Here is a 12415-nt window from a genome sequence, read left to right as displayed (position 1 = left end):
CTGTTCCAATGCTTGACTACCATTTCTGTGAAGAAATTTTTCCTGATATCCAATCTGAACCTCCCCTGGCGCAGCTTGAGGCCATTTCCTCTTGTCCTATCACTAACTACTTGGGAGAAGAGCCCAACACCCACCTCACTACAACCTCCTTTCAGGGAGTTGTAGAGAGCGATAAGGTCTCCCCTCAGCCTCCTCTTCTCCAGGCTAAACAACCCCGGTTCCCTCAGCTGCTTCTCATAAGGCCTGTGCTCCAGTAAGATTTTGAATATGTCCAAGAATGGGCACTCCACAATCTCTGTGAGCAACAACTTCTGATATTCTGGTATATCAGCTGCTCCTCCCAATTTTGTATCTTCTGCAAACTTGCTGAGGGTGCACTTTGTCCCATCATCCAGGTCATTAATGAAGGTGTTAAACAGCATTAGCCCCAGTGTTGATCCCTTGCAGCCTGGCAGTGCAGCCAGTTTTCAGTCTACCTCACTGATCACTTGTCTAGTCTGTACTTGATCAGTTTGTCAATGAATGTATCATAGGAGATGGTGCTGAAATCCTTGCTAAAGTCAAAGCAAACCGTATCTACTGCTTCATCCACCAAGCTAGTCATTTTATCAAAGACCATCAGATTGGTTAGACATTATTTCCCTTCTGTAAATCCATCTGACTACTCCCAGTCAGTATCTTGGAAATGGCTTCTAGGATTATTTGCACCACCACCTTCCCTGATCTGTGGTTCCCTGAATCCTCCTTCTTGTCCTTGAAGACAGAAGTCAAGTCTGCTTTCCCCCCCCCCCCCACCCCCACTTAAGGCACACCATTACACCTTCCAGTCTCCGTGACCTTTCAAAGATAATAAAGAGTGCCCTTGCAATGACACTAACCAACTCCCTCAGCACCTGTGAATGCCTCCCATAAGGCCCCATGGGCTTGAGTATGTTCAGTTTGTTTAGATGTTCCTTAACCTGGTCCTCTTCCACCAAGGGAAAGTTGTACTTTTTCTAGATTTTCTCACAAGTCTCAAGGGCCTGGAATTCCTGATGAGGGAATTGAATCTTGTCAGTAAAGACCAAGGTGAAGACGACCTTGAGTACCTCAGCCTTTTTCATGTCCTTTGTCAACAGGTCCACCATCCTATTCAGCAGTAGGCCAAAGTTTTTCCTAGTTGTCCTTTTGCTGCTGATATACTTGTAGAAGCCCTTCTTGTTGCCTTTCACATCCCTCCCCAGATTCAATTCCAGGTAGAGTTAGGTTTTCCTAACCCCATTCCTGTGTGCTTTTACAGTGTGTCTGTATTCCTCCTGTGTCATCTTGGTCACCCTACTTCTACCATACATATGCTTTCTTTTTATGTTTGAGTTTTGTATGGAGCTCCATGTTCATCCATACAGGCTTTCCTGCCACATTTGCTTGGCTTGAACTTGCAGGAGGCGTTCCTTGAAAATTAGCCAGCTCTCCTGGATCCTACTTCTCACCAAGCCTGTATCATGTGGGATTCTTCCAAGTAAATTCCTGCTCCTGCAGACTGATTCTAGGAAGTGGGAGTGAAGATGTTATGGGTCCCTAGGTAAGCAGTTGAAAAAAAACTGGAATCTTTTCCTAAGTGAGTTGTCTAACTGGAGAGGACACTCTAAAACATTACTAGAAAAGATGAAGTGGTGGTAGTGTTGCTCTGCATGTCTTTCCCAGTAGCCATACTTCTATGGAGTGGGAAATCCAGGTTCCTGACCTCCTTCAGCCTGCAGGGCTTCAAATCTCTGTTTTCCTCCTGAGGAGTTGTTGGCACCCACAGGAATAACAACCTGCTACAAGGCCTGGAAGTTGCCTCACTGTGTAACCAGGCATACAAATGTCACTGGGATCAGAAGAGGAAGATGGAGTATGTGTCTGTAGCCTCAACACTGGCAGCACAACTGCAGGGACAGACCCTAGATTCTGGGCGCTGCTCCTAAGCTTAAATGCTTAATTCCCAAACTTAAATCTTAGTTGTATAAGAAAGCCCAGAAATAATGAGGCTTATAAATAGCCCTTCATTTATGTCCTTTAGTTAAATTGTGGCATTTCTTCTGTAACTTGGTCTAGATTTGATGCAGTTGCTGTGCTCCAAGAATTTAAACTGATTTGGGCTTATTGAGTGTTGCTGTATCTTATCTCCACATTGCAGAAAACCTAAATGGTTCAATCCATAGGCCAGGGTGCCAGATGTGTGAGGAACATGTAGTATGAAATGTGGATGGACAATACAAATGTGAAACTGTAGGTGATGGAGCTTGAAGCACCTGAATTATCTATGTTATGCTTCCCCCCACCCCCTTAAGTTTACACTAATTTCTGGTGCAAAATGGTGCAGGTGTAAAAACGAACTAATATGATCCCTTAACTTTCAAGGGGAACTCTTCTGGTTCCAGGAAGATATTCCGCATTTCTTGATATATCATTAATTAAAATGGTCTTTGAAGTTGTGGTGATGCGTACACATAGAAAGAATCTGACTTCTGCATGACTGTCAACTGTTTCTGAAGGTCCAACACTGTTTTGAACACTGGTGTTGTCATGAGTCTCTAATCCTTTAAAAAGAATCAAACTGTGAATTAGGCTTAAAATGTGGTCTTGAGTTTGGTAGATCCATTTATATCCATGATCTTTTTAATCTTTTTATCATTTCTGACCTAAATGTATGTGTTTGTTTATCCTAGATTGTTGTTGTACCAACATTGTCCTTTAGTGTAATGTTCTTTCTCTCTCTCCATGATGCTTACCTCCCAAAATATTTATAGAGCATTTATTTATGGTCTCTGTCACTTTTCCTACATTAAACAAACTCAGCTATTTATCTTCCCTGTAAGATACAAGAACTCATCAGTATCTCTTCTATGTACCTGTTTTTTAAGTATGAATTATTTTTTTTTTTTTTTTTTTTTTTTGGTTACAGGAGACCAGAATTACAGAGAAGTACTTTGGAAAGGGTCACACTATATTGTTGAGCACTATATTGATGTTTCTTTTTTCTGGGTCTAGGAGTAAATTGAGAAGTTTACTTAGAATCATAGAATCATTTAGGTTGGAAAAGACCTTTAAGATCATTGAGTCAAACTGTAAGCCTAACACTACCATGTCCACCACTAAACCATGTCCTTAAGTACCACACCTACACGTCTTTTAAATACCTCCAGGGATGGTGACTCAACCAGTTCCCTGGGCAGCCTGTTCCAATGCTGTTCCTTTCAGTGAAGAAATTTTTCCTAATATCCAATCTAAACCTCCTCTGGCACAACTTGAGGCCATTTCCTCTCATCCTATCGCTTGTTACTTGTGAGAAGAGACCAATACCCACCTCGCTACAACCTCCTTTCAGGTAGAGGGGCGATAAGGTCTCCCCTCAGCCTCCTTTTCTCCAGGCTAAACAACCCCAGTTCCCTCAGCCACTCCTGATAGGACTTGTTCTTTAGACCCTTCACCAGCTTTGTTGCCCTTTTCTTTGGACACGCTCCAGCACCTCAATGTCTTTCTTGTACTGAGGGGCCCAAAACTGAACACATTGGAGGAAAAGGCTGGAAAAAAGAAGCCCTTCACTTTCCTAAGTTGCTAGCTCAATTAGTGTGCACTGATTAAAATGACCAGTTGCCAGAAGAATCTTGACTTGGAGGTCAGTGTGAAAAAATTTAAGTAGGGTAATGAAAGGGAATGTTAATGCTGTGAGAATTCAGGCTCTCCAATGTTCAGATACTTCAGGATTAGCTTCCAGAGCCTGGTTTGAAGATGCTTCATGTTTTCTAACAGCATTTCTTAGAAGAGAGGAACTTGTAGGACCCTTGGTGACATTTGAAAGAACAAATGATACTGCTGCTGCTAGTTGCAGGACAAGCAGGTATATTTCTGTGACCTTTTTGATGTTTTGATGAAATTAGGTGCTTCTTCCTTCCTTTCTTTCTGAGACTTCTGCAAGTGGATCTTAAAAATCATTCTGAAATAGTGGAAGTGGCTACCAGCATATCTAGAAGGGCCAAAGGAGAAGAGGGGGGAATTTATTTGAAAATTAGAAGCAATAGAGGTGGTTGAACTGGGGCAACATCTGGAATTTCATGAAAGATTCTGGGTTGTGTAGATTAAAACTTCTTTTTATGTGTAGATATTGTTCTGTTGCTGTCTCCTACTGAGGCCTACTGCAGAAAACAAACATTCTTATCTTCTTTTTAGTAGTCATGCCCATGTCTTAGTTGGCAATAATAGGAACACCCATTGCAATTCTCACCAGAGAGAAGAGCAGCCTGAGCCATGCAGCCTGATACACCTTCTAAAGGGGGTTGCTCAAGGCCAGAACTGAGTCATACTGGTTGGACAACATGATGACTGCCATGGTTTGTACCTGTCCTGTAGCTAAAAGACTTCAGGCTCTAGCATTGTCTGGCACTTGTTAGGAGTAATGATTCATGGGATGGGACTGACTCTTCCTCCCTGCTTTCAAACACAGTACAGAGATTTAAGTAATTTTTGGTTATTTTATGTTTTCAGGGTGTGTTTGCCCATGGGTTTGCTGTTTTAGTATGATGAACTAAAATCAAACATCAGCAATATTTAATGATACTTGGAAGTTTTATGAAATTGGCAACTTCTCTTGAACGTTTGGGAGACTGTACGATGCTTTACTGCTAACTGCCACAGAGGACCGGCTTAGTGTTTCAGCCTCGTGTAAGTGGTTGCAGGATGCTTTTCACCAAGTCTCTTACCCCATGGAGGGAGGGAGTGAGTGAACTCTTCAGTCTAGTAAACAGCTGCACGGTATTACAGTGATGCATACCACATATTCCTCGGCTTCCAAATGCTTGTGCACCAAATCTGTTCCAACACATGACTGAGATGTGTAATTTGTAGTAGTGAATTTCTCAGCTTTCTCAAGAAAGCAGAAATGAAATGTAATTGCTGGCTTTTATGTATGCTTTTAAAACATAACTTAGTTAAGCCTTACTTACTCATTCATCTCACCTGATGTCTTTTGCACGGTCCCCCAGATTTTTTGCGTCCCTTGCAATCTAGTTCTACCTAGCAAAACAAGAAAGAAAACATTTCCTGTGAGAGTCGATCAGTGATTATGGTGATCATGTGAATAATAGAACCTACAAAGAAATATTTTACATATATGTGTATACTGGATTTGAATCCATGCGCACATGCATACATTGTTTGCACTAGTTATGTAAAGGCTGTTGTGTTTGTTTTTGGGATTTCCAGATGTGTGATAGTTCTTTGCAGAAATCATCCTTTGAGTTAAGCAGCTAGCTCACATGTACACATTTACTTTTTTGTTTCCATTAAAGTCAAAGGCTTGTTGAGCCTCTTAGGAGTTTAAATGAGATTCTTGACAACAGTGATAAAAGAACAAAGTGGTCCAGGTGTACCCTTTATGTACAGAAATATTTGAGGAATCTTGTTTTCCTGAATGGCAACATGGATGTGTAGGATTCTGCTAAATTATCAAGCTGCATAGTATATCACTGTGCTTGAGATATGAATGTCCTCTGTTACGTTGTCTCTATATCCTGCTTGCTTATTGTGCATGGGATGGGAAGGTCATGTGTTCAGAGTCCAGCAAAGCCTTGTGCTGCCCTGCTCCCTCAAGAAAGGCATGTCTTCTGGCATCAGTGCGGTTCGTGGGGAAGAGTCATGCCATCTAAGATTAGGCAAACCGATTTGCCTGGGCTCCCTCTACTCCATCAGGGGAGGAGAAGGCAGCTCAAAGGAAGAGCTGAATTTCAGATCATTCCTGAATACATACGTTGCACCCAGCTCTTTCTAATACAGAGTTCTCTGACTCTTTGGCATCTCCTGGGGAGTGGAAATGGGACAAGACTGTGAGTGAGTCACCACCAGAAACTTTCATACCTGTCAGACTGCATGATTAGTGTTGCAATTGCCTAGATGGTCTTTGATACTGAAGCCAGGGTGTGTATATGTGTCACGAGGAAATGTGGGACAAGCTTGTTTTTAAAAACAGTAATAAAAAACAATACCACAAAGGTGCAGAGTTAAGTAGGCTTTACTCTGGTTTACGTTTCATGAGCTAGTGTGTGTTCGTCTTTTCAGTTGATTAAACATAGCTTAGTGTTTTAATATTTGTCTATCCTCAGTCTCAAGTAACATGTTTGAGACCTTGTCTCCAGATATGATTGGCAAGCCAGCCCTTAAGTATAAATTTAACTTCTACCAGCAAATGAATTCTAATTCCAGTTGCATTTATAGCAGTTCACCAAGTGAAATAAACTGTACCAGGTACAGGATTTTTGTTTCTTTGGCTGGAGAAGTTTTGATCAGTAAGATCTGAAGAGGAACAAATGTGGTGGAGTGACAAATCAAGTTACAAAGATGCTGCTAACAATGTTGTCTTGAATAGATTTAAGCAGAGCAGGCAGAGACTTAGATGTGACATAAATTGAGAATGATAAAAGAGTGTGGACCAGAATGTGCTTGTCCTAGCGTGGTCAGTTTACTGCTTGTTGGCTATATCTAATTTACTAAAATAGTTAATTTGGTTTGTGGTCCACTCATTATCCCCTGTGTTTGAATCCTATGGCCCTTTGTCAAGTAGTCAAAAGGGTATCCATTGCTTAAGTGAAATGTGAATATCCTGTTGGATATGACAGGGCATATGTGTGGAACGTGATGGGGGTGCAGGCATTTTGGTCAAAACCAGCTCTGCTGCTTTAAGTAAAATTGGCAAAAATATGTATGCGACTCAGAATTGGCTAGAGACATGCAGAAGTCAAACTTATGTTCAGATTAGGGGTCCAAGTCCCTAGGAAAGTAATATGCAAAACCCTACTGCAGGTCGAAGATTTGGTATTGTGGTTTTCTAGTATGCATGGTTCTGGTGTACTGGCAGCACTTCTTCAAGGCCTATATACTAATTTAATTTCCTTTTGTATCTGGTTATTGTATTTTTTTTCCTGAAGTCACTGGTTACAGGGGTGGTCTTTTGCCTGATGTTTTAAGATCATCAAAAAGGTCAACTAGACTTTTTTTTTTTTCCTCTTGATGTGACTAATATTTGGACTGACAATTCTCAAATAAAATGTTCTGTGGAGTACTTCTAGTCTTGTGTGTTGTCCATGTAGCCATATATCATGCAGGTCGGAACATGTTTGTTTATTTAGTGATTGTCATTCTAATTTTGCTTGGGGCTATTCTTAATGAATGGAAAGCAAAATATCAGAATAGAGCAAAGGGTAAAGATCTGATGACAACCTGTGGAGTCATGTTACATTCTGTTAATAATAGACACATAGGACTTAGTCTAGGAAAACGTATAATATAATCCAGCAATATAACCAAATCCTAATTCATTGGGATATAAAAAGCTGCTCTTGGTTAAAATTGGGTAAAAGTAGAATTAACTTGGTTCATTTTGATGAAGACACTTTAAGTACATCTGACACTTGCACAACTAAGATTTGATCTACAAAATTTTAGGGGTAAATAAGAATAAAACTCCTAGACAGGTGCTGAGCATATGGCTTGTATTGTGGTATTGCTCTAATTGCCCAAATCTCAGAAAATTAGCATAAATTATTACGTAGCTATTGAATTTATAGGTATGTTTGTGATATAGTGTGTGTGTGTGCTGACCTGATTTTTTTGTTTTTATGTCTTTTCTCTGGAGAACATGTCTTCTTGATTTCTTTTCATGGCTTGCACTTAATACTCTTTTGCTAAATTATAAATAGCTTCAGCTAAATATATTTCTAATGCTTCCAGGTGAAAAACACATATTTATGTTGTGCTTTCTTGCAGGGGCTGGAGTTTTTTTCCTTTCTTGTGCTGAAGGAGAGCAGATCAGCTTTCTATTCGACTGTATCGTCCGTGGCATCTCCCCGACGAAAGGCCCTTTTGGTTTGCGTCCAGTCCTACCAGGTTAATATAGGAAGTATAGAGTAACCGAGCAAAGTAGGAACTTGCTATGTCTAGCACTTATTGCTGTGACTGTAAGAACAGCTTGCAAACACTAAGGGTGTAGAAAGTGCAAAGTGGTTTTCATTCTGAAATGTCACAGTACAGATTTATCAGTTGAATGTACCCAGTTTCCCCCTGCTGCTCTGGCTCATTCATATTTCTGGTGATATTGCTAACTTTAGCCTTCTCTTATTTAACAGTACTAAAATATGGCAATTGAATTGAAAGGAACCCTAACCTTTAGTTTTAAACTTACACAGTTCAACTCGGATCCATGTCTTCATTACTATTTTGATAGTTTAACTAACTTCTAGGGCATTTTGAGTTCATCCAAAACACTTAGAACTAAGTCTTGCCAACCTTAGAAAACTTTGTCAGGCCTCCACATCACATTTCAGTTTTTTTGCAGTTTGAGCTTCTTTTCTGAATGTGCAGGGATTAAATTCCTTTTCCTATTTCATGGTAAATGCTACGCTGTAATGTTCAAAGAGGAAATTAGATGGCATCATAGTAAGCCCTGTTGCCTTTTGACTTTAGCAGATGAAGAAATTATATATAATAGAGTCAGAATGACTGTGTCAAACAGGGCAAGAGTGTGAAAATGAGATTGCAGAAAAATATCTGTGAATTGGCAGTGGGATATAATGGGAATAGGCTGCAAGATGGTGAAGGATGAGGTGGGGTTTGTGGGAAATACCTAGTTTCTGTTTAAGGAAGTTTCTGTTCAGGCAGTTAATAGGTGTTTGACAGGGTTTTATTGCTGTTATACGATTAAGATAATTGCAGGAAGGAAATGTGATGGAAAAGATTAGAACTGGATGCAAAACTTGTGAAAATAAATTATGAGAAGTTTGTTAAGATAAATGTAGCAGACACAAGGCTCAGTTCATCGCTTCTTTCCCATAGCTGAAACACCGAAGTAATTGAAGTAGTCAAGTGCAACTGTGGGCAGTAAAACCTCCTTCTTATACGATGACTGTGTTTGCATTCAACTGAGCGGAGTGTTAAAAAAAAGCAAACAACAAAAACCCAACAACAGAAGCCCAAAAAACAGTGCTGATACTTAAAGCTTTACTACTGAATGCATATTTTTTTCTGCATATCTAAAACTGTATTACACATGTACAACTCTTAAGTCTTTCATTTAGCAAAAATTTGTGTCCAGAAAAATTAAGCCTACAAGCAACTATTCTGTTGTCTTTTTTTTTTAATTTTTTTTTTTTATTTTAATTTTAGATGGCACATTCTTTGAAAAATCTTTTTTTAGAGGCATCCTAGTAATCAACTCTGGGATTTGTGGATTGTTATACATAGCCATGTAACATATTCCCTTCCCTCCTTCAAGAGCTCTGACCTCAACTGAAGTGCAAAAGTGGATATGGAATATCCTGGGGATGATTTGGTGATTTTTATAAGGGAAGACTTCTTTTCTGAGGTCTTTTTCATTTGTCTTCTTTGCTTGATGGACTTGCCATTAAAACAAGGTGAAGATGTACTCAGCCACTCGATTTCATCTTGTTTCCCTGGACAGGAGCAGTGTTCTGTAGGGAACTGTGCTAATGTTCTTGCAGACTCCTCTGCACCCCTTTTCCAAGCTATGTTGACCCCTCTGACTTATATTTCCCCTGTATCTTTACCCTTGCCTCTTCCAGTTTGTTGTCACCCCCTATGTACACGTACCTTCATAGAAAATTTTTGGGTTTTATGTTCTCCTTCATTTATTATCCCATGCAGAAGCTTGCACAGACCTGTTTAAGGCACATGCACATGTGCAATTCTAGCGATTCATCCACAAACTAATATTCCTTATCAAGTATGCTGGTACACAGAATGTACTGTATTGCTTGAAAAGGTCAAGCCTCTACCAGCTGCATACTGTATCTGGCAAGAGTATTGAAATACACCCAACCTTTTGAAAGGGTTAGTTTTTAAATAGATTAATCATCTGCACACCTCAAGTAACTAGATCAAGACTTCCAGATTGGGGATTCTACCAAGAAACATCTAGTCAATGTTATTCATATTTACTGTAGTGCTGAATGCTACACAGCCTCAACTGTGCTTTATATATGCAATGTTCTGCTTTTGTGTAATTTAAAAGCTTTTATGGGAAGCAGCCTTCTCTCCACAGTTTGCTATTTGAATTTGGCTTCTTGCTGTTGCCTGTACCTTTCCAACTTACACATGAAATATGCTTGAATAACTCTTAAGTATTCTCAAGAAAGGAAAACGCATAAAGGACAGCTGTACAGAGAAAAGAATGTAATGTGGTGAAAAAAACATCACATTGACAGTGTTCTTGGACGCCAGTGCCCACGGAACAAATATAATCTATGGACGTTACGCAGTCAACATCTAGTTCATCTGTCTTTGGAAAAAGAGTAGTGAATGAAGCCAGTGGCTCATTCCCAACAGCTCAACCATATGGTTAAATGGAATGCTGAAATATTTAAGTGTTAGCATGAAATTAATAGGTTTGAAGAGGTTTGGAGACTGGTTTGAAGAGGGCTGGAAAATGACCAGTTTTCTTACTTTCACTTCCCATAGTGATTCTTTAAACAAATGTAAACTGCCCAGTATCCAAAAGGAGTCTGTAGATTGCATGTGCAAGGGGTATTTGCTCAAGTAAGATATTCACATTTTCTTTTCAGGATTGTAGTTTTAAAAAATATACCTTACTTCCTTAAAAGCTTAGTGTTCTTATAACAGAGATATATATGATTACTGTATGTATTTTATTATGCCATCTATAAAATATGTAATGAAAAAGCGGTGCAATGGAACTTGTAAACTTGACTGACCATTGCAAGGTATCAAAATCTGGTCTAATATCTCATAGCTGACCTGCTTTGAGCAGCCGGTTAGACTAGAGAACTCCTGAGATCCCTTCCAACCTGAATTATTCTGTGACTTTTTGGAAATAGGCATCAAATGAATGTGAATATTCTCATGATAAAAATAATTCTATTACATGTACATCCAAAATAAAATGGAAAAAGAAAAGAACATTAGACGTTTTACACTTTATTACTGTGTGGTACTTATTTTGGGAGTCCATTAATTCTGCCAAATTGTACCAAGATACTCTTATTGGTAGCTCCATTAGCAGATTGGAGGTTTTGATTTGTTAAAGGCTGCATGATCAGGTCTCAAAGTTAAAACATGGCATTGAGTGGGAATAGAAAGGTAGTGTAGGTATCTGTAGATGTTTTTAGGCAGTGCAGCCTTTTAAATAAAGGACTCAAATGAGTGACAGGATGTCTTTGGATGGCTTGTTTTCTCCAGCTACTAGTTGGAAGATAATTGCTGTAATTGGCTACTTGCAGCTTTTTTTCTTGAGAAGATATTTAGAAAACAGACCAGAGGTTTTTATGTTCTTGTCTTGAAAGAAGTCTAGGTATTGACAGAGTAATGAATCACTGATTGCATGGTTTGTAATCTATACTGAAATTGCATGCATATTATTTAAGAAATGTTTATCAGGTGTGCGTTGGATTCCTTCTTTTCACTAGCAAATTCACCCTGAATGCCAAACATGAACACAGCAAAGGCCCAACAGCCGATTAGTGATATCTTTGATCAGTGGGCAGATCAGTACTCTCTAAATCTGGCTAAGGCTAGGGGACTGTCTAGTCCTGCAGGCTGGAAAGACCCCAAGGGTAATGTTGATAGTCTTGATGCTCTCTTTTAATTTTGGAAGCTTTTTCAGGCTGCTCTGTGACTGACTGGAGAGTGTGCAGTGCTGCTTGCTGAGGATCTATCTGATGCTCTTTCTTTTTGTTGAAGCTTGATACACCTTTGGCCATTGCAAGACAGCTCTGTGGCTGCCTTCTGCAGTATCTGTACCAAGTGGATCCTCCTCAAACTTTTAGGACATCTTTTCATTCCTCCAGACATCTTACAAGGTGTGGAGATGTTAGCATGAAGGTGAGGGTCCAGGCCTGATTTGCAAATGTGCCTACAGTTACAAAGGAAGAAAGAAAGGAGAGATGTTCAGCTTAACTTATCTAACTTGGTTTAATGAAGTAATTAACCAGTGTTGCATTTTAAAGATGCATATAATAAAGCATATCTTGGGTAGCTGCTGACTTAACTTGATACAATACATTTTTTCCTGACAGGTGCTTACTGAACAACCCTGGAGCTTTGAATTACTGTGACACTTTATTCATATGTTACCAAAGCATTCAAAATCTCCCACAATGAGCAGCTGATGTGGCTTTAATGAATATCCACCGACGTAATATAAAAATAAAATCTCCATCAGAGGCATTTTTAGTCCAGCCAAATTTGATGTAATCCTTCCCCTTTGCCCCAAAGCAGCGTTTTAAGATTTCACTGATTGCCTCACACAAAAGATTTTTCTTCATAGCAAGGGATCCATTTTTGTTTGGAAAATGATAAAACACTTTCTTAATTGAAGGACCCAAGTGAATCTAACTGCCTAGATTCCATGGGAGTAAATGACGTTATAGGA

At 39.5% G+C, this 12415-nt stretch overlaps 1 protein-coding gene across 1 annotated transcript in view; it reads left to right on the top strand.

Moving 5' to 3' along the window:
• Positions 1-12415, top strand: part of DOK7 (docking protein 7) — a 66918-nt gene that overhangs the window by 12071 nt on the left and 42432 nt on the right. Inside the window, exon 5 of the mRNA XM_075709382.1 lies at positions 7780-7899. Coding sequence (XP_075565497.1) covers positions 7780-7899 — 120 coding nt within the window. The remainder of the gene's footprint in view (positions 1-7779; positions 7900-12415) is intronic.

Source organism: Pelecanus crispus, chromosome 4, assembly GCF_030463565.1.
Source record: "Pelecanus crispus isolate bPelCri1 chromosome 4, bPelCri1.pri, whole genome shotgun sequence".
Taxonomy (NCBI): Eukaryota; Metazoa; Chordata; class Aves; order Pelecaniformes; family Pelecanidae; genus Pelecanus; species Pelecanus crispus.
The sequence above is the reverse complement of the archived record's forward strand: the minus strand, read 5'-3'. Positions and strand labels throughout refer to the sequence as shown.